This window comes from Stigmatopora argus, chromosome 3, assembly GCF_051989625.1.
Source record: "Stigmatopora argus isolate UIUO_Sarg chromosome 3, RoL_Sarg_1.0, whole genome shotgun sequence".
In the NCBI taxonomy this organism is placed as follows: domain Eukaryota; kingdom Metazoa; phylum Chordata; class Actinopteri; order Syngnathiformes; family Syngnathidae; genus Stigmatopora; species Stigmatopora argus.
Window position 1 is genome coordinate 4,372,888 of NC_135389.1, and position 27,384 is coordinate 4,400,271.

Consider the following 27,384-nt stretch of genomic DNA (forward strand, 5'->3'; position numbering starts at 1 on the left):
AAGGATAAAAAAGCTCTAAAAAAGCCCTAAAAACACAGAATACGAGTGAGGGTTTAGGGAGCCACGGCAACTAGCAGCCGCTTTGAACGGCGCCTATGATTTAAAAACAGGTATCCAAATACTACTATTGCTAATGGCACATTCAAAGCAAAAGATCAAATCACACAATAAAATTCTCTGAAGAGACAAAACTCCAGGTGGGTTTAAAACTCAGGCCTTACAGTCAACAGTTCCCTAGCCAATTGACTCTGCTCTATGGATGGACTCAAACAACTAGCCTTTGTCAAAAATGATGTTCTGAATGGAGCATGAAAGTACAATTAGGTACTGCTGGGAGTTGAACCCAGGATCTCCTGTTTACAAGACAGGCACTTTGACCAGCTAAGCCACAGCACCTACAAATTCTGGTAACTTTATCAAACTTTCCTAACTCCATTTAACTAAAGGCTAGTTAGTCCAAGACTTCAAATAATTTGAAGGTTTTAAACTCATCTTAAAAAAACCTACCAATTTTAAAACCGGTATCCAAATACTACTATTGCCAACGGAACATTCAAAGCAAAAGATCAAATCACACAATAAAATTCTCTGAAGAGACAGAACTCCAGGTGGGTTTAAAACTCAGGCCTTACAGTTAACAGTTCCCTAGCCAATTGACTCTGCTCTATGGATGGACTCAAACAACTAGCCTTTGTCAAAAGCTGAGTGCTTTGGTCAATTGACTCTCAATTTCGGTTGGGTTTGAACAACTAGGCCAGTCTGGATAACATCTGGGAGCTTTGTCTGATTTACTCTCATCTTTGGGTGGGGTCTGGTTATCAGACAGAAACATTGACTAGCTAAGCCACAGAACCTACAATATCTAATGTCTTTATCAAACTTTCTTTGGTGCATCAAACGTAAGGCTTTTTAATACAAGAATTTCTTCACATATTTTGAAGGTTTTAAGGTCAGCTTGAACTAACATACCAATTTTAAAAATGATGGGTATCCAAATCCTTCTGTTGTGAAAATGAACTCACAAAGCAAAAGAACAAACCACCCAGGATCTTTTGTTTACAAGACAGGCACTTTGATCAGCTAAGCCACAGCACCTACAACATCTTATGACTTTATCAAACTTTCCATGGTGTATCAAATTTAAGGCTTGTTAAACTCAGCTTTAAAAAACCTACCAATTATTTTAAAAAGGGTATCCAAATACTTCTATTGCTAAGGGAACATTCAAAGCAAAAGATTAAATCACACAACAAAATTCTCTGGAGACAAAACTCCAAATGGGTTTAAAACTCCCGCCTCACCTCTCAACAGTCGAGTTAGCTAGCCAATTGACTCTGCTCTATGGACGGACTCAAGCAACTAGCCTTTATCAAAAGCAGAGTGCTTTGGCAAATTGCCTCTCAATTTTGGGTGGTTTGGAACAACTAGGCCTCTCTGTATAATATCTGGGAGCGTTGTCTGATTGATTAGACCCAGAGCATCTTGGTTTAAGCCTATTTCTCTGCCTGGCTGACATACATCTCTGGGTGGATTCGAACCACCAGCCTCCTGGTTAACAGCCAGGCACGCTGACCGATTGCACCACAGAGACACAGGTTGCTATGAAGGGTGTCCATTGGAAACTATTACCAAACAATGGAACATAATAATTTATGTTAAAAAATATTCTCATGAAATATCGGATCCTGGAAAAGTCAGAGAAAAACATGTGAGAAGTTCGAAGTCAGTGGTAGAAAATTATCATTCATATGTCTTGTAATTTCAGAGGAAAGTTAGGGTTCAACTTTGTGTTGGTCAACAGAAAATACTTTATTTAAGAGCCAGAGAAATGTGTCAGGAGCGGCCTGTTTGTCCCTCCTGACGTGCCGTCAGAGAGCAGCTGCAGTCAATCGGCTGATTGCTTCCTGTTTTGGTATTTAAAGAGCAATGAGTCAGAGTACCATTGCCGGATCGTTTCTTCTGTTCATGCATGCGCGCAGAATGCTGCCGTTTTGTTTCCATGCCATTGTTGACTTATTGATCCCTGTTGATCCCTGTTGATTTATTACAGGATGTCGTTTGAAGCCAACTGTGTCGATTCAACTCCCGTTTCCCGCGGATGGGTCCTAATATATTCCCGATCACGCCGCGACGACGCGGTGAGATCGTAACAAAATGTCCATTTGCAAAGATGTAGTCATGTTCTGAATGGAGCTTAAATGGCTTAAAAATCTACCAATTTTACAAACGATGGAAATCCAAATCATTCTATTGCTAAAGGAACATTAAAAAGAAATTCTCCGAAGACACAACTCCAGGTGGGTTTAAAACTCCTGCCTCACAGTCAACAGTTGAGTTGTCAGAGCTCAGTGTCTGCTCTCTGGGTGGGTGGCAAAAATTGCACTAAAATGGGGTAAAATCCACATCCTAGCAGCATTTATTGATTAAATACAAATACTGGAGCTTTTCAGACATTACAACTGGGCCAGAGGGGTGATTTATCCGGGAAAAGACAGCGATGGACGTCAATGGCGAAACGACAAAAATTGCACTAAAATGGGGTAAAATCCACTTCCTAGCATCATTTAGTGATTAAATACAAACACTGGAGCTTAAATACAAACACTGGAGCTTTTCAGATATCAGAACCGGGCCCGGGGGACGACTTTCCCCGGGAATTTCATACAATTTAAATATTATTTAGGAATATAGCCATATTTTACTCACCAAAAATCCTTTTTCACTGTACACAATTTTCTATCCTCCTTTCTTCCTTCTTTTCTGTCGCTATCGAAGCTAATGCTGAAAGTCGAGCCTGTCCTGTCGTATTTCTGGCATTGGATTGGATTGGATAACTTTATTCATCCCATATTCGGGAAATTTCGATGTTCCAGTGGCAAGAGGGTGAGGATGTAGGAATAGGAAAGGCATTTTAGACATACATAGATAGGTAATAAGTGGGTCAAGAAATAAATACATGAATAAATATATAATTAAATAAGCGTGTTGCTTAGGACATATATACATACATACATACACATAAATGTACATGCATGCATACGGTAGGTCTTAACACGCAGCCATTTTTTTGTTAAAGAGCCTGACAGCTGATGGGAGGAAGGATCTGCGGAAGCGCTCCTTCCTGCAATGAGGGTGCCGCAGTCTATTGCTAAAGGAGCTTCGGAGGGACTCCACAGACTCATGCAGGGGGTGGGAGGTGCTGTCCATGATGGACATCATCCTGGTCAGCATCCTCCGCTCTCCCACTTCCTCCACAGAGTCCAAAGGACAGCCCAGAACAGAGCTGGCCCTCCTGACCAGCTTATTCAGCCTGTTCCTGTCCCTCTCCGTACTCCCGCATCCCCAACAAAGCACTGCATAAAACACTGCAGAGGCCACCACAGTGTCGTAGAAAGTCCTCAGCAGTGTCCTGCACACTCCAAAGGACCGTAGACTCCTCAGTAGGTAGAGGCGGCTCTGGCCCCTTTTGTACAGGGCATCTGTGTTTGTGGACCAGTCTAGTTTGTTGTTGAGGTGAACACCCAGGTACTTAAAATTCTCCACGATTTCAATGTCTGTACCCTGGATGTTCACCTGAGTGGTCTGTTGAGGATTCCTCCGAAAATCGATGACCATTTCCTTTGTCTTACTGGTGTTGATGTAGAGGTGGTTTTGCCTACACCAGTCAACAAAGGCTGTGATGACTCCCCTGTACTCCAGGTCGTTCCCGTCCGTCACTCGTCCAACAATAGCGGTGTCGTCAGAGAACTTCTGGAGGTGGCAGGTGTCTGTATTATGTTTAAAGTCCGATGTGTAGAGGGAGAAGAGGAGTGGAGAGAGCACTGTGCCTTGTGGGGCCCCCGTGCTGCAAGCTACCACATCAGACGTACAGTCCTGGAGTCTCACATATTGTGGTCTGTCAGTGAGGAAGTCGATGATCCATGCGGCTAGGTGGTTCCTTACTCCAGCCTCTTCCAGTTTCCCTCTCAGTAGAACCGGCTGAATGTTTTTATTCAATTTAGTGCTGAAAATGGTCGTTCCAAGTTGTGACAGGCTTGCTTTTGAGTTGTCCGACCTTTCTTAATAATAATCGGACATAATAATAATAATAATCGGACATAGGCCCTGTTGTCATCATCAACAACAAAAGCCTAATTGTCATCACACCCAGAAACTGCGTATGACGAATTTGGTAGTGCTTCTCCATAAGGTGCGTTTTCTCGGCAAAAGACCTAAATAAGTGATAGTTTCGGACTATTTGCATTCTGCTGTTATTGATACATCGCATCACCCCCCGAGCGGATCACTTACCTTCAGTCAGCCAGTAGGTGACAGATCACCACCCAAACATTTTTTCATATTACCTCACCCCGAAGTTACTGCAAAGCTGGAACAGATTGTGACCAGGGTGCTATGGGTCCCCGATGATGTTCCTGGCTCTGCTGAGGTAACTAGGGCTGGCAATGTCTTCCAGTGAGGGCAGAGAGCAGCCGACAATCTGCTGTGCAGTGTTAATCACTTTCTGCATGGCCTTTCTGTCTGCTGCCGTGCTTCCAGCATACAACACTGTGATGCAGTATGCCAGGATGTTCTCCACAGTGGTTCTATAAAAGGTTATCAGAAGCTTGGTGTCTAAGTTGTTCCTCCTGAGTACCCTGAGGAAATGGAGTCGTTTCTGAGCGTTCTTCACTACTGCCGTGATCTTTGTAGACCATGAGAGCTTATCTGTGACGTGGACCCCCAGGAATTTAAAGGACTGGACCCTGTCTACACATACTCCATTTATGAGGAGTGGGGCCAGATCTGTGCTCTGTTTGCGGAAGTCCAGGATTATTTCTTTAGTTTTTGTGTTGTTCAGTGAGGTTGTTCATCGAGCACCACAAAGACAGTTTGTTGACCTCGTCTCTATAGGCCGCCTCATCCCCTTCTGAGATGAGTCCGACCACAGTGGTGTCATCAGCAATTTTTTTTTGCTTTGAATGTTCCGTTAGCAATAGTAGTATTTGGATACCCGTTTTTAAAATTGGTAGGTATTTTTAAGATGAGTTTAAAACCTTCAAATTATTTGAAGTCTTGGATTAACTAGCCTTAAATTATATAGAGCAAGGAAAGTTTGATAAAGTCACCAGATCTTGTAGGTGCTGTGGCTTAGCTGGTCAAAGTGCCTGTCTCGTAAACAGGAGATCCTGGGTTCAACTCCCAGCAGTACCTGATTGGCCTTTTGTGCTCCATTCGGAATATGACTATATCTTTGCAAATGGACATTTCTCTGGCTCTCGAAAAAAGTATTTTCTGTTGACCAATTCAAGGTTGCACCTTAACTTTCCTCTGAAATTACAAGACTTATTAATCATAATTTTCTACCACTGACCTCAAACTTCTCACATGTTTTTTTCTATTTCTGGATCCGATATTTCATGAGAATATTTTTTAACACAGGAATTCAATTGTTATGTTCAATTGAGCAAGTTGATTGTTAATTGTTTCCAATTGACACATTTCTGAGCTAACACTGTCTGTCTCTGTGGCGCAATCGGTCAGCATGTTTGGGTGCCTTCTTCACTACTACCGTGGTGTTTGTAGACCAGGAATTGTATTCCTGATATGGCGGGCTACCAACTTTTCAAAGCACTTCATGATCACAGGCGTGAGATGATGTCCAGCTTTTTTTTCTTGAAAAGTCTGTCTTGAAAATGGCTTTAAATCAACACAACAATATATTTGCTTGTGCAGCTCGCTCCAGATATAGATTGGTAGCTCTGGCTAGGCCACTCTGTCACTAGCCAACCATAGTTGGTGAAAGCGATGACGTATCCCTACGCCTGCGAGAAGGCCTTGCTGTCACCAAATCGAATTATGATTGGTTTAAGCAACTGTCTTATAAACGCTTGTTTAATGCAGCAGAGCATTAGAACTGATTGTGAAGGCCTTGAGGCAGATTTCTGACCCTGGCAACAAATAATGGTTGAAATGTGATTGGTTAAATGCTTCAATATGAAAACACACATATGGAAGCAGTGCAACCAGGGGGAAAAGCAATGAAAGGAAGCTAACAGACAATCTGGAATTATTTAATAAGTATTCATGGACAAAATATAATTAACATCAATCGTCTGTGATTCAGATATTTCTTAGGCCAGCAGAGAAGGCCTTGAAGCCCCTGGCGGCACACCACTGGTATGTACGTATAAAAATGTTGTGCTCAAGACTTCGTTCTAACTGAGTCAAACACTTGCCCGAGACCAGAGTTTACCAAGGCCACGACTGATCTGCTGCCAAATGCTCACTAAACACACCTGTAAATAGCCGTCCCTGCTGTCACTTCATCTGTTCCGGAAAGGCATCGCCACTGCGTCAAAATCAAACTGTTAACGTCTTGCTTACTTTGCTATTAAGGCAGGCCCCACATATCTGCAACAGTGAGTTTTCAACTTGCTTGGCATTTAGCCAGTGTTTTATTGGGGTGGCCTTGGCGCAGGTGGTGGAGTGGGTCTTCCTTTGATCATAAGTAACACAGGTTTAAATAAGACTACTACATACGCACATTGTTTTATGTGTGAAAGGAGGGCAAGAGTGGGTTTTGTCAGGTGGAGTAAGGGCCGATGGCTCATATATGATGCCTGGTTTCTTTCAACTACAATATAAGAACTAAAATAATAACTTGTCATCACCTAGTGTGGAATGAATAAATTGTGTAAACTAAGGTGTCAGATTATTCTGAAAATCTTTATACGTGTACTTTGTATAAATGTAAAAAATATAATATTGAACTACTCCTAATAACTAAGCAGCTGAAATACTCTGTGTCTTAAACCCTTCTTGATGGCCTGTCATTTTCAAAATCAAACAAAATTTATTAACATAACAATTATAAAATTTCACAATGGCTCATTGGCATGAGTGATTAGTGCATCGGTCTCACAATGGGAGTCTTGAGCTCAATTCCTGGTCATGTCCATCTGTATGAATTTTGCATGTTCTCCCCGGGCTTGCATGGGTTTCTCCTGGGTACGCCGGTTTCCTTCCACATTCCAAAAACATGCATAGTAGGCTGATTGGACACCCTAAATTGCCCCAAGGTATGAGTGTGCACTATCAGTCCATCTCCTTGTGCCCTGCGATCGGCTGGCCACCGTTTCGGGGTGTCCCCTGCCTCTGTCCTTGAGTCAGCTGGGATAAGCTCCAGCACCCCTCGCGACCCTAATGAGGATAAAGCGGTGCAGTAAATGAGAGAGAGAAATTTCCAACTTTATTTATGGAGTACTATGGTATGCCTGCAGATGGCGCGTATGATCTTTGCATTGGATTCGATTACTTCGATTTGAGGGTGGAAAAAAAACAAAGCAGTAGGTTTGAAATGTTAAAGGAGCAATGTGTAAGAAATTATACGGCAATTAGGATTAAAAATTGAAGCACACAACATCCTCTATCCTTTTGCCTACCAGATAACTGTTTCCCAATGGAGAATCAGGCTGCTTCATCCTATCAATGTTGAATTTTATTCACAAATTAGAGAATGCTAGTTCTGGTGAAATTGCATGGGTAACTTTTGTGCACTGTTTGGTATACGTATAGAACAAGTTCATGCAAGTACATGTACTTGCAGTACTAATGCACACAACTACATGTGCTTATATTAATGCAAGTCGTTTTACACAGACTTTTAAGTACTAGCACACATACTTGTAGTAATAGGACATGCAAGTACATATGTTTATAATTGTTGTAACCTAACCCTTTTTCACAAATAATTGTTATCACCAAAAATAAAGAGTTCACACTTTAAAGTCCTCCCTATATTAACTTTGTTATCGGGTACTGAAGACTACATTTGTTTGAGGATGTTTCAGCCCCACGACAAATTTGACAAATTTGTTAAAACAAATGAACTCATCTATCGGAGAATTAATGGCCCAGGTTTATAGGATTATTTTGAGAGTTCAGGTTTTTTTTTTTCCTGAAAAGAAAATTGTTTCCTGAAAGAGGGAGCGGGGTGGGAGCAGAGTAGAGTACAGTAGGCTAGAGGGAAGGAGAGTAGACTCGAGTAGAGTAGCGGAGGCTAGAGTAGACTAGACTAGACTTTATTCATCATGTACTTGGGAAATTCACTTTGTTGCAGTAGCAAGAAGGTGAAAACACTGGCCTATCAGTCGCTAGCAGGTGTTTTGATCGGCAAGCCTCTGAAAGAGAGATTCACACAACTCAGGAATGAAGGGATTGATATTTACAAAACTTGGTATTTATTGAAGAAAGGGAGCACGCAACAACACAAGTATCAAATAAAACAAAGGCACGATTGAGTCGTGCGAATAGAACTAAGGATCAAAAAGTACAATAAAACAGCATGACTGAGTCGGCGAATAAACTAAGGATTTCAAAGTACAAAATACAAACGTAAAAATTCTCTGCGAAGTGTTGGTCAAACAAGGCGATAAGCAAGGGCAAGGCACGCAATACTTCTACAACCCGCTGGTTGTGGCATCCGTTCTTAAATACCGGCTGCACCAATTCCGGCCTGCCTCGTTGGCCAAATCAGCTGCTGAAAAGAAACATGTTGTCACGGCCGTAGGCAGAGGGCCCCAAAGCAGGCACAAACACAAATTTGACGAAGCGTCTTCTATTTATTGCGGGCGAAGGTACAAGGGGAGCAGGGTTTGCAAGTCGGTATACGTAGCGCAGGGTTTGCAAGTCGGTATACGTAGCGCAGGGGTTGATAGCCGAGAGGTCAATAGAGGGGTCCAGAGCAAAGGTACAAGATGCGTGGTCGTGAACATGGTCGAGTTCCAAGGACAAAACAAGAGGTCAGAGATCAGGTGAGGCAAACAAGGAGGTATCGTGAGAAGGTACTTTACAGTGGACTGATAAAGACGATCCAGCGACGTCTAATCTGTGGGTGACTTAAATATCTCAGTGATTATAGATGAGCCACTCCTGGCATTCTCGACTCATCTGGTACTGGACTTGTGATTGGTAGACAAGCGAATCCATCTACCTGTCTGGACCTGGGCCTGACACATGTTAGTGAGTACCCTCCCTCAACGGGCTTCCCCTAGCGGACCCCCTGGTTTTGCAGGATGAAGAGAGTGGAAATTCCTCAAAAGTGACTGGTCGAGGACCCAAGAGCGGGGAATCCAGGAATGTTCTTGACCTGCTGAAAAATGCAGGCAAAAATCAATACAAAAAAGAGTTTCTGGCTGTAACTTGGATTCAATGCCCAATTGTGATCAGTTTGTGCCCATGATTTTTTGGGGGGCACCAATATATCTGGAATTCCTTCTAAAATGACATTTTCTTTTGTTCCAAAACTCTTAGGCACCAACATGAATTAAAATTAAGTTACATTTTTTTTCAAAGTATCATTAATTTAATAAACATAAAATGCGGCCCAGTTAGAATGTAATTCACACGTTGGTCTCACCGTTCTGGGGATAAGGGTTCGATCCCAGGGCGGTCCTCACTGTGTGGAGTTTGTATGCTCTCCCCTGGGTTGCATGGGTTTTCTAAGGGGTACTCTGGTTTCCTCCGACATCGTAAAAACATACAAAGTAGGCTACCTGAACACTCTAAATTGCCCCTAGGTTTGAGTGTGAGCGTGTATGGTTGTCTCTCTCCTTGTGCCTTATTAGTGGCTGGTTACCGATTCAGGGTGTCCCCCGCCTGATGCCTGTAGTTAGTTGGGATAGGCTCCAGCACCCCCACAACTCTTAATCGGTTCGGTAAGTGATCTAATAAACATAAAATGTCAAATATGAATTAATATGCATGGGACTTGTGGCCCACAACATCTTTTTATCATGGTAGAAGAAAATAGTTAATAACATCATTTATTTAGTGGACTTGATCAATTTTCTAAAACAGGGGTGGCCAACTCGAGTCCTTCAGAGCCGCTATCTGGTTCGTTTTTTCATATCTCCCTCCTCTACCACACCTGAATCAAATGATCAAGTCATCAGCAAGCTGTCCAGAAGCTTGATACTGACCCCGATTATTTGATTTAGGTGTATTGGTGGAGGGAGATATTGAAAAGAGACCGAAGGACCGGCTTATTCCCTGTTTTCTATTTTGTATATTTTTATATACAGTCGTCAGCCATGATTGACTGTCTCATTCAACCCTAATTGTTATATACATAATTACTATAGAATATCACTTCATTCATTTATTCATCTTCCATACCACCCATCCTCGAAAGGGTTCCGGGGGTTGCTGGAGCCTAACCCAACTGTCTTTGGGCAAAAGGCAGACTACACCCTAGACTGGTCACCAGCCAGTCACAGTCCAGACAGACAAACAACCATCCGCATTCACAATCATACTGCCACCCTCGGGAATTGAGCCCGCGCTTGCCCACATCGAAGTCAGGCTAGTGAAACTACACCAGGAGGTGCTTCCAGTATAGAAAACCATTAATTTTAATTTTACATAGAATGAATTTTTATATTAACAGCTATTTTCTACTCCTGAAAAAGCTAACATTTGTAATCCTGTTACTGATAATGCCCAGTATTGTAAATAACAAATCATGCAATTATAATTTTACCACTCATCTGCAAATTGATATACTAATCCAGCCTTTGCTAGTTTATTACTTATTATTGATGAATATGGAGCAGAAAATGAGAGCTGTGAAATCTTATTTTTAAAGAATGACCCCTAAGCAAAAATTCCATCTGAGCTTTAACCAAGCCTTCCAAGGGTATGTAGATACACTTGAGCATCCTCTTGTCGTCCCACACAACCCCCACCTAGTTTTACCTTGTGCTCCAGCTGTGCCCGCCTCCTCTCCATCCTATTGGACCGGAGGATTAGAGAGTGATCATCAGACAGCTTTGCAACGGCTCGCAAAGCTTGACTTGCTGGATGCTCAGCCATCGAGGAGCAGCATTCTCTTGTTAGTGCTATCAGAGGAATTGCTGTTATTTTGACTGTGAATTTAAAGAGTTTTGGCAAAATTGGACCACGTCTCACTCGGGACCGGTGAAAGCAGAGGAGGACTTCTGACTCCACTTCTTTGTTTTTGCCTCACACCGACAACCCGCGCGCTTCGGACACAGGAGAAGGAGGGATGTCGCGATGTGGTTCAGCAGGAGGACTAAAACTTTGGTATCGACATGCGTGGTTCTGAGTGGCATGACCAACATCGTTTGTCTCCTCTACGTCGGCTGGATCACCAACTTCATGGCGAACAGCAGTCCTAAAGTTGAAGAGACGGACGTCGAGCTGGAGAGAAAGTTGGACGAGGACAGCAAAGGGGAGACCCTGAGGATAATGGAGAGGTTGGACAAGCTGGAAAGCATCGTCAATGAGCACATCAAAGGTCAGCGCATGCGGCTCGGGGATGTTTTGCTCTCAGTCTGAGTTCATTATGAAGCAGATGGATATTGCTCCCCCAGCAGCCTCACACACTTAGGCTTAATGATACATGATAAATATTGTGAACTATCACGACTAGATTAAAGGGATGTTTTGTTATGTTTTTTTTAAAAGATAGATTCGATCAGAGGTCTCCAAACCGGTCCTCGATGGGCCGCTATAGGTGCAGGTTTTTGTTCCAACCGATCCAACACAAACAGTTTAACCAATGAGGTTTCTGCTGAAAATAAAGCACCTGACAGCAATCCGCTGATTTTACTTCTAGAATACCAGATTGGTGGAAAGGTTTCCTCTTCATGGGTTGGAACGAAAACCCGCACCTTTCTGGAATAGTTTGGGGACCACTGGAATAGATGAATCATCCAAAACATTGTTATTTGTTCTAAAAGTTGCAAAAACAATATCTTCCTTTTCAATAATTTTCCATCTTGTTTATCCTCACAAGGGTTGCACGTATGCTGGTGCCTTTACCAGGCAACCATGGGCACTACGCAGGGGACACGCTTAATCGGTTGCTGCTCATTGAATAATACAGTCGGACCTCGACTTACGAAAGCCTCCAGTTACGCAATTTTTAGGTTACAAAACCCTTTGATATGCAAATGACCATCCCAACATACGAAAACAAGATCAAAGTTACGAAATCCCTCTAAACGTAAATGAATTTCCTGTATCCGTTATTTTATTTAGAAATTATTCTAGTAACATTATTGCAGATTGTTTACTTCCGCCTGGAGCCTCCCAGAACAACAAAAACTGTCTTTTGACTGCCGTTTGTCATCACGTAGTTCTTTATTTAAGAACTAACGGGCCGTTACTCATCAAAAAACAGAAGAGGTGAAAGTGGCGTGTGTTTGACTGATATTGCAAGGTAATGCAACCGGCTGTAACGCACCAATTAGCATCACTACTCTATTCAAGCAGAAGGAAGTATTAAAAGCGACGACTCGTTGGCATGGCCTCTCTGTACTGAACGACAACATAGAGAGACTTTTACTCCTTTGGGGTTCTATTTAATGCTAAGGTGTTTTGAATTCATAATTTGAAGTTGTTTATGTGTACATGTCACATTATTGTCAAGATTGTTTTGACGAGCAATATATGTACAGTAATACCTCGACATACGAGTGCCCCGAATTACGAGCAATTTGAGATACGAGTAAAATTTCGAGCAAATATTTACCTTGAGATACGAGACTAATTTTGATATACGAGCATACAGTCAGGTGCGGCCAACGAGAGAAGCTGCTTTTGAGAACAACATGGGCCCTGTCTTTCCCGTCGCAACTCCCTCGTGTAAATGTCTCTACGAGCACTGTGTGGAGTGTTGTGTTTTTCCTCCCAGTGCAGAATGGTGTAGACATGGCTGAGCTTGCTCGCCAATACGAGAGGAGTATACTACTTCTCATCGGTAAGTGGTCGTGCATTATCCTATTATGAGGACATTTGTGTGCATCATTTTCGGAATATTTTGAAGGGAAGACAAAAGCAAACAACCCTCGATAGGTTCCTTTTAAAAACTGCAGATGAAAGTCAGGGTGGAGGCGGGGCAAATAGAGCAAACCCGGGAGAAGAAAGGTTATATAAATGTAAAACAAAATTAGAATTAAGTTTAGTGTAAGGTTAGATTAAACTTATTTTTGAGTGTGTCTGTTATCGTAATCCAAGTACATTTAGATTTGTTTATGTTATGTTACGAGCGCGTTGCCGTGCAAAAAGTCTCTCGCTCTCTCTCTCTCTCTCTCTCTCTCCCCTCCGCGAAATCCGTGTAATTTTAGGACTATTAAACATCATAACCACTAGTTATTTGTTACTCTGTTAATAGATGGCAAATTAGAACAAATAAAAATGTTTTTCTATTTCCATTCTGTTTTTTGTGTTTTTTTCAGAGGGTTGGAACAAATTAATTAGTTTTTTAGTTCATTTTTATGGGAAACGTTGATTAGAGATACGAGTAAATCGACATACGAGCTCAGTCCCCGAACACAATCCAAAATGGCGGCGCACACGGATGCAGCAGCTTTTTGCTCTCCAGTTTGGTGTTTTCTTTTCTCAATCCTATCGTTATTTACCAACATCTGCGAGGCAAACTTTTCCTACAGTCGCCACGACTTAATTGCTATCGGAAGGAGATGCGATATATCTGATGTCACAACGAACTACCAACGAACCTACGATATCCCCGAGGGCATCTCGAGACCTCCGGGATCTCCGTGGATAGTCAGCCCACTCAAAGCACGTCGAAGGAGGCGAAGGCGGCGGAGAGAAAGGAAGCTAAAGCGCGGTTGTCGGGCGGGCCTTGCTGCTAAGCTAAGTCAACAACTACACCGAGCACCGCTTCCGAGTATCTTTTTGACCAACGCCAGATCCATCACCCACAAAATGGATGAGTTGGAACTTCGAATTGCTACCAACAGCTTTGTTAAGAACTGTAACATTATTCTCATCACGGAAACATGGCTACACCCGCAAATCCCTGACGCTGCGGTGTCGCTAGCTAGCCGAACGCTTTTTCGGAACGATCGTTCAAAGGAACTCACAGGCAAAAGCAGAGGAGGAGGACTTTGCTTGTTCATACATAATGAATGGTGTGGTGACAGTAGGATCATTGACACTCACTGTTCCCCGGACTTAGAGCTATTGGCAGTACGATGTAGGCCCTACTATCTACCGAGAGAGCTAACGGTCGTCATAGTAACGGCGATCTATATTCCTCCTGATGCTAACGTCAACACGGCATTAAACCTCCTGCTAATGGCTGTAAACAAACAACAGCTTGACCACCCCGGTGGAGTCTGTATTGTTGCTGGTGACTTCAACAGAGCATGTTTAAAGACTGTTTTACCTAAGTTTATTCAATACGTAAAATGTCACACGAGGGGAGACAAAACTCTTGACCATGTTTATTCTAACATCAAACATGCTTACAAAGCCACTTCCCTCCCTCACTTAGCTGGATCAGATCACCTCTGTCTAGCCCTCACCCCAGCATACACTCCATTCCGGAGGCTAACAAGGCCACAAATAAAGACAATAAAAACTTGGCCCGAGGATGCCCTTTCTCAGCTGCAGGACTGTTTTTTCCGCACCAACTGGGAACTCTTTGAACACGACAATCTCCAGGACTATACGGACGCTGTACTTTCCTATATCAAAAACTGCATGGACGACGTCACCAGAAATAAACAAATACGGGTTTTTCCTAACCAAAAACCCTGGATGACCAAGGAGACACAGGCACTCATCAAATGCCGTAACACCGCTTTCAGATCAGGGGACAAGATGAAATATAGAGCTGCCAGAGCTGAGCTGAAAAGAGGCATTAAAAAGGCCAAGGCAGAATATACTAAGAAAATAGAGGAGCACTTCACAGAAAATAACCCAAAGAAGATGTGGCAGGGAATACGACATATTACCAACTACAATAACAATAATACGTCTGTTAACGCAGATGCCTCACTAGCGGAGGAACTGAACCGTTTCTTTGCCCGGTTTGAGACTGACAAATCAGACCCAGTCTCAACACCCCCGCCACTACCCTGCAGCAACACACTGAAGTTCCAGGAACAGGAAGTGAGACTGGAAATGCGGTCTGTGAATACCAGGAAGGCTGCTGGACCTGATGGAGTACCTGGGAAGGTGCTCAAAGCCTGTGCTGACCAGCTGGCTGAAGTCTTCACAAAAATCTTCAATTGTTCCCTGCAACAATCCATCATTCCATCCTGCCTGAAATCTGCCACCATTATCCCTGTCCCCAAAAAGCCAACCATTGACAGCATGAATGATTATAGGCCTGTTGCTCTCACGCCTGTGATCATGAAGTGCTTTGAAAAGTTGATAGCCCGCCATATCAGGAATACAATCTCTCCCTCAGTTGACCCTCACCAGTTTGCTTATAGAGCTAACAGGTCCACTAAGGATGCTATCACCATTGCTCTACATACAGCATTGAGCCACCTGGAACACCATGGGAATTACGTGAGGATGCTTTTCATTGACTATAGCTCAGCCTTCAACACCATGAAACCGGACATTCTGACTGACAAACTCTCCCACCTTGGACTATCCTCCTCCATCTGCTGTTGGATAAAGAACTTCCTAACCAACCGACCACAAACTGTTAGACTTGGTTCCCACCTTTCTTCCTCCATTACACTGAGCACTGGCTCCCCTCAAGGCTGTGTACTGAGTGATCTTCTGTACTCCCTGTACACTTATGACTGTACAACAGGGGTCCCCAAATGTTTTCCTGTGAGGGCCACATAACTTTTCCCTTCTCTGATGGGGGGCCGGTGTCAGTTTGTAACAGAAAAAGTGTGACGATCGTAGGGGAGTGTTAGGTTCATCCAATTGTACGTTTATCCTTAGGTTTTTCCAATTCAGCTTTCAATAAAAAAGGCATCTGTAGTCACATCACATTTAATTCTTGCAAGAAGAGAATACATCCCGCCGCTCCGCCGATCAAGATTATTCTAAAGAGCGGCATTATGTCCTGCCCATTTAAGGCTTCAAATCAAAACAATTACAAGGTTATCGATTCCATTTGCGTAAGCAAGAAACAAAACAATTCCATAATCAAGCAAACCTAGCGTCAAACTAGCGTCACAAATTAAAACAATATGCTTGATAGCCATCCGCTGACCCAACAACAATTTAAGCGTCCTTCACCGATCTTCATTTCGAACTCGCATCTGGGGAAGGGGTTGAGGCGTATCTTCCAGTAATCAGTCCTCGGAGCAAGAACTCAGTGGATTGTTTTATGTCCTTTCGAACTTGTATCTCTCGCTGGACCCAGCTGTCCTGGAGAGCGACCTTGGCGTAAGCGTTTGTCTTCGTTGAAAGCGATCAACACATATAACTATATTGTTTAATATAGTTACACATTTAGGATGAGCATTACTATTCCTAATAAACAAATATATTGATTAATATAGTAAGCATGTATATTATAAGGCTTTATATTCATTGCAAACACATTTATAATAATGATTACCCCAACAGGGAGCTTAATTTTTTTTTATTGTTTTCCAGAAAGCCACACATAACCAAATAACCCTTTCCAGGAACTTTACAGAAAAAAGTCAGAAAACAAATAATAACACTATTAATGAAATAAATAATAACTAAATAACCCTCTCTGAGTTCTTCACATAAAAAACAGGAAATAAATAACACTATTTATGAAATAAATAAGAAGTAAATAACTCTCTCTGGGTTCTTCATAGAAAAAAAGCCATGGAACATTAACTTTCTGTTGTGCCATGCACAATCTTAACAGATAAAAGTTCAGCTCAGTTGTCAGAGCAGAATCTCTCTGACACATATGAGCAGTCTCCTAAAGTTCTTGTGTTTCTTCCTTATAATCCTTTTGTTCCAATAGGCTTGTAGACACCGCTGTTTGCAGCTCTCTCATCAACTTCCCTGTGAAAACCACAAAGGAAGCAGGTTGAGAAACTGAACTAAGTGAAACCGCACCTACACAGCACAATACATTTCACTACCAGTATGGTTGTAAAGATGGATTTTATCCCAGTAGATTTTATTATGATTATATTTGTTTATGCTCAGAATGACTCATTCAAGTCAGAAAAGTGAGCTTACCTATGTCTGTTCATCAGTGTGAACTGTGGGCCTGCATCTGGCTGGTGAGAAGTTGAATATCAGGTTCCATTCTAGTTACAGCCAGTCTCAAGCACTGATGCAAATGTTCATCTGTCAATCTTGATCTCATCGGAGTTTTCAGCAGTTTCATGCGAGAAAAGGTTTTCTCGCAGATATACGTGCTGCCAAAAACTGAGGACATTTTCATTGCATGTTTTTTGATGTTTGGATATGTGTCGTTTGGGAGGGAGGCATAGAAGTCAATGAGACTGTTGATCTTGAATGCGTCTTTCAGAACATCACAGTTCTGTAACTCAGCCAACTCAAACTGATATGAAGGCTGGGCTTCATCAATGTCGGCAACAAAGGGGTTCTGAAAAAGACGGATTTCTTTTGCATGAACATGTAGTTCAGTGAATCGCACACCGAACTCCGCCTTCAGCATTTCCAGTGCTTCCACGCACTTTTCAGCTGGGAACGGGACCGCTGGGTTCTCTGTCGACAGGTTTTGGGTAGCAGGAAGATGGACAAAGTTGCGCTTTTTCACTTGTTCCAAAAGCAGCGCTAATTTCACCTCAAATGCTTTTATGTGTGAATACATGTCGCAAATGAGTTTCCCTTCGCCTTGTAGCTGCAAGTTAAGGCGGTTAAGTATTTCTGTCACGTCTGTTAAAAATGCGAGGTGCCATTTCCATTCTGGGTTGATCAGCTCTGGGACCGTTTTGTCTTTTAAATGAAGAAATGCGTTAATTTCGGGTAGAAGCTCGTAAAAACGCCTCAAAACTCTGCCCCGGCTCAGCCATCGGACCTCTGTGTAGTACAGCACATCTCCGTGCGTAGACTCCAGTTCAGACAGGAATTCTTGGAACTGCCTGTGTTTAAGTCCCTTTGCCCTCATGAAGTTTATGCACGACACCACAACCTTCATTACAGAATCCCACGTCAACACTTTGCAGCACAGTGCTTGCTGGTGAATTAGGCAGTGGACTCGTAGCGGGGCGGTGAGACCCCTTTTTTCCAACTCACGGTTCATGCGTCCTATTAAACCGCGAGTTTCGCCCACCATGCTAGGAGCCCCGTCAGTCGTGATGCTAGCCAGCTTTGACCAGTCCAGGTCCAACTTCTCCATGGTTTGGCACACTTTGTCAAAAATATCCTCTCCCGTTGTGGTCCCTTTGAGACTTTGGAGGGCTGCCAGATCCTCGCATATCTCAAAGTTTGCGCTAACTCCACGAATAAAAATGAGCAGTTGCGCTGTGTCTTGCACGTCCGTGCTTTCATCCAGTGCTAATGAAAAAAAGTCAAATTCTTTCGTCTTCTGCTGCAGCTGGGCATAGACATTATTCCCGATTTCTTCAACGCGTCTGGTGATTGTACTCGCCGACAGACTTACGGCATTAAATGCATCTTTCTTCTCGGGACACACTTCCTCCACGACAACATCCATACATTTCTTAAAAAACTCTCCGTCAGTGAAAGGCTTACCGTTGCTTGCTATCAGTTTAGCAACCCAAAAGCTGGCCCGAACGGATGCCTGGTTCAGCTGAGCTTGGCGTAGAAATGTAGTCTGCTGAGATAATAGTCCAACTTTTAGCTTTGAGAGTTTGTCTGCTCGTATTTGGCCTTGCACGCTATCGTACTTGTCCTTGTGACGGGATTTGTAGTGCCGGCGAAGATTGTATTCTTTGAATACTGCCACCGTCTCTTGACAGATGAGACAAACAGCCTTTTCTTTGCATTGAACAAAAAAATAATCGTTTGTCCACTGCAGGTTAAATACCCTGCATTCTGAATCAATTTTTCTCTTAACTAACCTTTTCGCCATTATTCCGTTCTCAAACAGGTTCAGGTTGCACAGTTTTTATATGCTTGAATAGCATCGCAATAGCAATGGTACCAGGGCTCCGCCCTCACCTGCGATCGTCCAGATGTCTCGCTAACACTCTGCTCACGCATGCAACGGTGGAATGCCCGCTTGCATCAAAGGCAAACACTCTCCCCGCGCATGTCACCAAAGGAGCAATGCGAAGGCCCGCTTCACTGGGATGATTTGTGGGCTCAGCAGGGGTGCAATGAACCAAACACAAGATTAAAACGTCCCAGTCTTCAAGGCCAAATAGGAAAATAAATCCGATAGCGTCTCTGGTATTGTTCAGAGGGCCGGTCCAAATGTGCCGGCGGGCTGCATCCCAAAAAAAAAATAATAATAAAATAAAATAAAAAAATTTTTTAAAAAAATAAATAAAAAAAAACGATAGCGTCTCTGGTATTGTTCAGAGGGCCGGTCCAAATGTGCCGGCGGGCCGTATCCGGCCCGCGGGCCGTAGTTTGGTGACCCCTGCTGTACACCAACCCACCAGTCTAACTACATCATCAAATTTGCTGATGACACCACTGTGGTCGGACTCATCTCAGAAGGGGATGAGGCGGCCTATAGAGACGAGGTCAACAAACTGTCTTTGTGGTGCTCGATGAACAACCTCACTGAACAACACAAAAACTAAAGAAATAATCCTGGACTTCCGCAAACAGAGCACAGATCTGGCCCCACTCCTCATAAATGGAGTTCGTGTAGACAGGGTCCAGTCCTTTAAATTCCTGGGGGTCCACGTCACGGACAAGCTCTCCTGGTCCACAAACACCACGGCAGTAGTGAAGAAGGCCAAGAAACGACTCCATTTCCTGAGGGTACTCAGGAGGAACAACTTGGACACTAAGCTTCTGGTAACCTTCTATAAAGCCACTGTGGAGAGCATCCTGGCATACGGCATCACAGTGTGGTACGCTGGAAGCACGGCAGCAGACAAAAAGGTGATGCAGAGAGTGATCAACACTGCCCAGAGGATCGTCGACTGCTCTCTGCCCTCACTGGAAGATATTGCCAGCCCTCGTTACCTCTGCAGAGCCAGGAACATCGTTGGGGACCCGGACCACCCTGGTCACGACCTGTTCCAGCTGCTTCCCTCTGGCAGGCGCTACTGGTCTCAAAAAGCACGGACAAAGAGGCTTAAGGACAGCTTCTTTCCCACAGCCATCAGGACTCTGAATTGCAGTAGCACAACACACAATCCCCTCTGTGTAACAACTTTGGGGTGAGGAAACATGAAGGACGTTGGGGGGCGATCTGCCTCCTGCTGGCTGACTGAAGGTAAGTAAGCAGACAGTGGGAGGCAAGTGATCCATTTTATTCTTTGTTGGCATCGGTGAGGCAAACCTTTTCGCAGTCGCCGGGAGTTGGTTGCGCTCGGGAGGTGATGCGATGTATCCATCACGGCAGAATGCCAGCAAGTATGAAACTATCACTTGGTTGGGCTCTTGCCTGGGAAAAGCGCACTTTGTGGAGAACCACTTTCAATTTCGTCATACGCAGCTGGGTATGATGACAATTAGGCTTTTGTCTAGTCAATGATGATGACAAGCCTAAGTCTGATTTTATTTTATTTATTTATTAAGCTCGTATCTCAAGGTACCACTGTAATTTATGTGTACATGTGACATGTACATGGACACATGATTTACCCTAAATATTGCTCGTCAAAACAATCTTGACATGATTTATCATAAAACTGGTATAATCTTGAAGTAGATTGAAGGATAGGTAAGTATTTACTAAAGTTAACAAAGATTGATAAAATTGTTCTCTTTAACGATTTATATTATATTTATATATCCAGTGGTCGAGGTTTCGATCCCTGGTGGGTCATCATTGTGTGGAGTATGTATGTGAGATAAAATAGGTGGAATGAATGGGCAATCCCAAAGCGTGACCGGACGTTTCGTCGAAAAACGTTTGGTCCCCGGACGTTTTGTCCCTGGACGTTTGGTCGACCGGACGTTTGGTCGAACGGACGTTTGGAAGAACAGACGTTTGGTCGACCGGACGTTTTGTCGTCGCGGGATTCGCGCGCTCTCCCCGCCCCCGGATTGTGTGTACATTTTTTTCAACCTCGGCCCGCCCCCAAATTAAACACATTATCAATAAGCTGCCATTCAAAAAGTTTTGCCTACCCCTGGTATAAAAGACACATCAATATTGAATGAAATTCCCGAGTTTAAAAAATGTTCTCATTAAATATCGGATCCCTAAATAGACAGAGAAAAATATGGGAGATGGTGGAGGTCAATAGTGGAGAAACTGCATTTTGATGTCTTGTAAATTCAGAGGAAAGTTAGGGTTCAACCTTGTATTGATCAACAGGGACTACTTTCATTGAGAGCCAGAGAAATTTCTCTTTTCAAGGTAAAAGTCATTTTTGGAAAGCAGCATGAAAGGAAAATCGGTACACGGTCGATTGGTCGCCCGGAAGGTAAGCGATAATTACCATTTAAATTGTTGCTCAAATTCCCTAAATACAAACTGTGAATTACTATTTAGTCATACTTAATGCCCTAGTAATTATTTGGCTAAAGAAAAGCTCACTTACATGATCCAATGTCTTTATCAAACTTTCTTTCGTGCATAAAACTTAAGGCTTGTTAAAAGAAGACTTTCTTCAAATAATTTGAAGGTTTTAAGCTCAAGCTTGAAAAAATTCTACCAATTTTAAAAAAGGATGGGTATCCAAATACTTCTATTGCTAAAGGAACATTAAAAGCAAAAGGTCAAATGAAACAACGATATCCTCTCAAGAGACACAACTCAAGGGTTTAAAACTGTCGCCTCACAGTCAACAGTCAAGTTCTCTAGCCAATTGACTCTGCTCTATGGATGGACTCAAACAACGAGCCTTTGTCAACAGCTGGGTGTTTTGGCCAATTGACTCTCAATTTTGGGTAGGTATGAACAACTAGCCCTCTCTGGATAACATCTGGGAGCTCTGTCTGATTGAATCACATCTTTGACTCGGTTTGAACCCAGAGCCTATGGGTAAAAGCCAAGTACTCTGCCTGACTGACATACGTCCCTGGGTGGGTTTGAACCACCAGCCGCCCAGCTAACAGCTGAGCATGCTGACCGATTGCACCACATAGACACGGGTTGCTAAGAAGTTTGTCCATTGGAAACAATTATCAAACAACTAGCTCAATGGAACATAAGAATCAATTTAAATTCCTGTGTTAAAAAGTATTCTCATGAAATATCGGATCCTGAAAAAGACAGAGAAAAACGTGAGAAGTTCGAGGTCAGCCGTAGAAAATTAGCATTCATATGTCTTGAAATTTCCGAGGAAAGTTAGGGTTCAACCTTGTATTGGTCAAAAGGAACTACTTTCATTGAGAGCCAAAGAAATTTCTCTTTTCAATGTAAGAGTCATTTTCAGAACGCAGCATGAAAGGACAATCAGGTACTGCTGGAAGTGGAATCCAGGATCCCCTGTTTATTAGACTGGAACTTTGACCAGAAAAGTCACAGCAGCTACAATATCTAATGTCTTTATTAAACTTTCTTTGGTGCATCAAACTTAAGGATTGTTAATACAAGAATTTCTTCACATAATTTGAAGGTTTTAAGCTCAGTTTGAAATAACCTACCAATTTAAAAAATGATGGGTATCCAAATCCTTCTGTTGCGAAAAGGAACTCACAAAGCAAAATATCAAATCACACAATGAAATTCTCTCAAGAGAAACAACTCCAGTTGGGTTTAAAACTCCCACCTCATAGTCAACAGTTGAGTTTTCTGGCCAATTGACTCTCCTCTCTGGTTGGCCTAAAAACTCTGCTCTGCTATTGCCATTTGGCTCTAATTTTTGGGCAGATTTGAACAACAAGCCCTCTCTCGGTAACATCTAGAAGCTATGTCTGATTGACTGACATCTTTGGGTGGGGTTGAACCTACAGCATCTTGGAAATAGCTGACTACTCTGTCCGACTGATATACCTCTCTGGGTAGGTCCAAACCACCAGCCTCCCGGTTAACAGCTGAGTGTGCTGACCGATTGCACCACAGAGACATCGGTTGTCAAGAATGTGTCAATTGGAAACAATTACCAAACAACTTGCTCAATGGAACATAAGAATTGAATTAAATTCCCATGTGTTAAAAAATATTCTCATGAAATATCGGATTCCGAAATAGACAGAGAAAAACGTGAGATTTTGGAGTTCAGTGGCGGAAAATTAGCATTAATATGTCTTGTAATTTCAAAGGAAAGTTAGAGTGCAACCGGGGACTACTTTCATTGAGAGCCAGAGAAATGTCTCTTTTCAATGTAAAAGTCATGTTCTGAATGCAGCATGAAAGGACAATCAGGTACTGCTGGGAGTTGAACCCAGGATCTACTGTTTACTAGACAGGCACTTTGACCAGCTAAGCCACAGAACCTACAATGCTTGAAAGCTTTATAAATCTTTCTTTGGTGCATCAAACTCAAGGCTTGTTAATACAACTTTCTTCAAATAATTTGAAGATTTTAAGATCAGCGTGAAATAAGCTACCAATTTTAAAAACGCTGGGTATCCAAATACTTCTATTGCTAAAAGAATCCGTTTACCCCACAGACACACTGGTTGCCAGGAAATGTGCCCATTCGAAACAATTACAAAACAACTAGCAAAATGGAACACCAATATTGAATAAAATTCCTGAGTTTAAAAAATGTTCTTGTGAAATACCAGACCCTGAAATAGACAGAGAAAAACAAGGGGGATGTTGGTGGTAGATCAGTGGTAGAACATTTGCATTTTGATGTCTTTTAATTTCAGAGCAAAGTTAGGGTGGAATCTTTTATTGGTCAACAGATACTATTTTTCTTGAGGTCCCTTTTCAACTATAACATCATGTTCTGAATGCAGCATATAAGTACAATCAGGTACTGCTGGAAGTCAAACCCAGGATCTCCTCTTCCCCAGACAGGCACTTTGACCAGCTAAGCCATAGCACCCACATTATTTGATGTCTTTATCAAACTTTCTTTAGCGCATCAAACTTAAGGCCTCACAGTCAACAGTTCAGTTTGATTTATTTAATCAGGGGCAGCACGTTACTGAACATATTCATATTGATGTTACTGTATGTAAGATTGTAGCCAAGGGCTGATTTTAATCTTTAGTCCCTTGTGCAGGTTGGAGGTAAACGATTACACATATACACACACACACACACACACAAGCATACAAACGCAACTCCAAACAAATTGCCTCTGAACATGAACTGCATAGGATACTGGATGTGAATCCATCCATAGAATATGCCAAACTAATTTCATCCTCATCTGTTCACAATTAACAGAGGATTGGCAAACTTAATTTTGCAATTAATTAATGAAAATATAGAGACATTAATAAAATATAAAACATTAGGCTTAGAGGATTGATGTCAAAATAATGAATGCCAAAAATATACCTGCCAAATTTCATACTGATCCATCCATCCACGTTTATAGGAGGAGCAATTTATGTTAGTGTCCACCCCTAGAAGAAAGAATAACAACAAGAAAAAAAGGGGGTTTTCGACATACATCTGGAACGTCCAATAAAAAGGAACTGGATCTAGGAAACACAATATACATTTACATATACAGACACTCCCCTACTTACGAACATTCAACTTACGAACAACGGTACATACGAACATGTCTGCAAATTGTGTTTAAGTCGAAAAATGTTCGTAAGTCCAATTTTGTATTTTTTTCCGAGTAGTGCTTCTTTCCGCCGCTAATACGCCTGGCGCTGTGAGGGCTCAGCTCACCCAGCATCTACCTTCTTCGTTGCAATGCGGAAGTGCGTGAATGTATCTCCAGTGGGCAAAGAACCTTTTTCATATGTGTCATTAAATATCTCGTGCCTCCATTATTGAATATGGTTGGTAAAAAGCGAAATGCTTCTATTGAGGGAGTTGCAAGGAAGAGGCAAACCATTTCATTTGAAACGAGGGGCAATAATAATGAAGCTTGATGCGCGTGAGAGTGGTGAGCGTTTCACGGGCATACAACTTGAATCGTTCGACCGTCAGTACCATTTATAAACAGAAAGATCGAGCAGCAGGACCCAAATATTGAACGTTGCACAAAGTTTGCAAATCAATTGAATGATGCCATACAGTGCTACCGCATCATTTATGATGAAAAGAAGAAGAAAACTGTGCAATCGTCGTTAGATCGCTTCTTTCGGCCAGTTTCTAATACATAAATCTCTCTCTCTCTCTATACAGTACTGTACATATTCTCTCCATTTTATTAAATGTTTTTTTCAGTACAAACCAATGCGTGTTACTTATACAAGCCTTAAACATACAAATGCACTTATATAAACCTTCAATATACTTATATAGGCCTTAAACATAAATTATAATACAAAATATAGCACTGAATCAACTTACAAACAAATTCAACTTATGAACAATCGCTCGGAACCTAACTCGTTCGTAAGTAGGGGAGCGTCTGTATAGGTGGATTATGTTCTGTGCTATAATAAACCCAGTTATTGTAATGTACATTAAAGTACTCACCGTTTTTCCACACTAAATTAAGATAATCAATACATCTCGTCAAAATGAAAAACAATCTATTCTCAAGACTCATACCAATACATAACAATTCAAATGTGCCCCCAAAAATGTTGTAGCTACGTATTTGCCTCTGTATAGTTAAAACTGAATATGAAATGGGAAATATTGCAGGACGATTATATGAGGCAATGAAAAGCAGTCGTCTAGAATCGTTGACTTCATCCTGCGATGAATTGGAATATGAAATAGAGAGTGGGTCAGAGGAGGAAGTAAGTCCCAGACAACATGATTCCCAAGAGATTCTAACAGAAGTTCGAATGGAGGCAGAATCACCATGGCACACTGATGAGCATGACACAGATTCATTAGCTTTTGCTAAATTTTCATTTGTGGTACTGACTGAATACTGAATGAAAAATATATCATCTCATTTTCTGAACGCCTTTATGCTCACTAGGGTTATGGGGGGTGCCGGAGCATTTCCCAGCTGACTTCGGGCCAGAGGTGGGAAACATCCTGAATTGGTGGCCAGCCAATCGCAGGGCACAAGGAAAAAAACAACCATTCACGCTCACACCCATACCTAGGGGCAATTTTGAGTGTCCAATCAGCCTACTATGCATGTCAGTGGAATGGGGGAAGAAGCCAGAGTACCCGGAGAAAACTCACGCAGGCCCAGGGAGAACATGCAAACTCCACACAGGTGGACCGACCTGGATTTGAACCCAAGTCCCCCACTGTGAGGCCGACGTGCTAACTACTCAGCTCCCGGGCCGCCCTGAAGTTAGGCACAAAGAGCAAACATTTTAAACTGTGAGAGTCAAAGAACCACACCACGCAGTGACCTGTCAAAATAGACAGACACACACACACAATTATGTCATCTCATAACGTTTTCTAAACCGCATTATCCTCATTAGGGTCGCGGGGGTGCTGGAGCCTATCCCAGCTGACTCCAGGCCAGAGTGGGACACCCTGAATCGGTGGCCAGCCGATCGCAAGGCACAAGAAGACCAATGACAACCTCACACCCATACCTAGGGGCAATTTAGAGTGTCCAATCAGCCTAGCATGCATGTTTTTGGAATGTGGGAGGAAACCAGAGTGCCCAGAGGAAACCCACGCAGGCCAGGGAGAACAGGCAAACTCCACACAAGTGGATCGATCTGGATTTCAACCCAGGGCCCCAGAGCTGTGAGGCCGACGTGCCGAACACTCGCTCCACCGAGCCGCCCCACACACAATTAAAACCATATTATTCACCATAACCCAGTGGTGGACCGTCAGGGCCTGCAAGGCCTTCTCTGCTGGCTTAAAAAATATCTGAATCACAGACTGATGTTAATTATGCTTTGTCCATGAATACTTATTAATAATTCCAAATTGTCTGTCAGCTTCCTTTCATTGCTTTTACCCTGGTTGTGCTGCTTCCAGATGTGTTTTCATATTTAAGCATCTAACCAATCACATTTCAGCTATTTGTTGCCAGGGTCTGCCTTGAGGCCTTCACAATCAGTTCTGCAGGCTCTGCTGCATAAAACAAGCGACGACACAACTGTTGCTTTAACCAATCCGAATTCGATTTGGCGACCCCAAGGCCTTCTCGCAGGCGTAGGGATACGTCGACGCTTTCACCAACTATGATTGGCTAGTGATAGAGTGGATTAGCCAGAGCTACCAAACTGTATCTGGAGCGAGCTGCACAAGCAAATATATTTTTGTGTTGATTTAATAGTGGTTTTGTCAACCAGAAATGGCTGAAGGAGGAGAAGAAATGGATTTGTTTGCAGATTTACTGTCAAAGCCATTTTCAAGACGGACTTTTCAAGACAAAAAAGATGGACATCATTAAGAAAGGTCGGACAACTCCAAAGCAAACAAGCCTGTCACAACCGGGAACGAACATTTTCAGCACTAAATCGAATAAAAACGTATGCCAGAAATACGACAGGACAGGCTCGACTTTCGGCATTAGCTTCGATGGCGATAGAAAAGAAGGAGGAAAGAAAGGAGGATGGATATTGTGTACAGGTAAAAATGAT

At 42.6% G+C, this 27,384-nt stretch overlaps 2 protein-coding genes and 4 non-coding genes across 6 annotated transcripts in view; 2 read left to right on the forward strand and 4 right to left on the reverse strand.

Moving 5' to 3' along the window:
- Nucleotides 1-322: 322 nt before the first annotated feature.
- Nucleotides 323-396, reverse strand: trnat-ugu (transfer RNA threonine (anticodon UGU)). The gene has a single exon. It is a non-coding gene; the product is annotated as a tRNA-Thr (tRNA).
- A 1,121-nt stretch (nt 397-1,517) lies between these two features.
- Nucleotides 1,518-1,591, reverse strand: trnan-guu (transfer RNA asparagine (anticodon GUU)). Its single transcript has one exon. It is a non-coding gene; the product is annotated as a tRNA-Asn (tRNA).
- A 3,525-nt stretch (nt 1,592-5,116) lies between these two features.
- On the forward strand, nt 5,117-5,190 carry trnat-cgu (transfer RNA threonine (anticodon CGU)). The gene has a single exon. It is a non-coding gene; the product is annotated as a tRNA-Thr (tRNA).
- Nucleotides 5,191-10,794: 5,604 nt separating this feature from the next.
- LOC144071216 (polypeptide N-acetylgalactosaminyltransferase 18-like) overlaps nt 10,795-27,384 on the forward strand; it is a 77,281-nt gene continuing 60,691 nt past the window's right edge. Inside the window, exon 1 of the mRNA XM_077596117.1 lies at nt 10,795-11,296. Coding sequence (XP_077452243.1) covers nt 11,053-11,296 — 244 coding nt within the window. The 5' untranslated portion in view covers nt 10,795-11,052. The remainder of the gene's footprint in view (nt 11,297-27,384) is intronic.
- On the reverse strand, nt 16,447-19,306 carry LOC144071217 (general transcription factor II-I repeat domain-containing protein 2-like). Its single transcript, XM_077596118.1, has 2 exons — nt 16,954-19,306; nt 16,447-16,773 (listed from the first exon to the last, which is right to left on the reverse strand). Exon 1 carries the CDS (start codon nt 18,776-18,778, stop codon nt 16,967-16,969), a length of 1,812 nt encoding a protein of 603 aa, XP_077452244.1. The 5' UTR covers nt 18,779-19,306; the 3' UTR covers nt 16,447-16,773; nt 16,954-16,966.
- Nucleotides 23,145-23,218, reverse strand: trnat-agu (transfer RNA threonine (anticodon AGU)). Its single transcript has one exon. It is a non-coding gene; the product is annotated as a tRNA-Thr (tRNA).

Coding starts and splice junctions, on each gene's coding strand:
- LOC144071217 (XM_077596118.1), bottom strand. CDS start 18,778: ATGGCGAAAAGGTTAGTTAAGAGAAAAATTGATTCAGAATGCAGGGTA.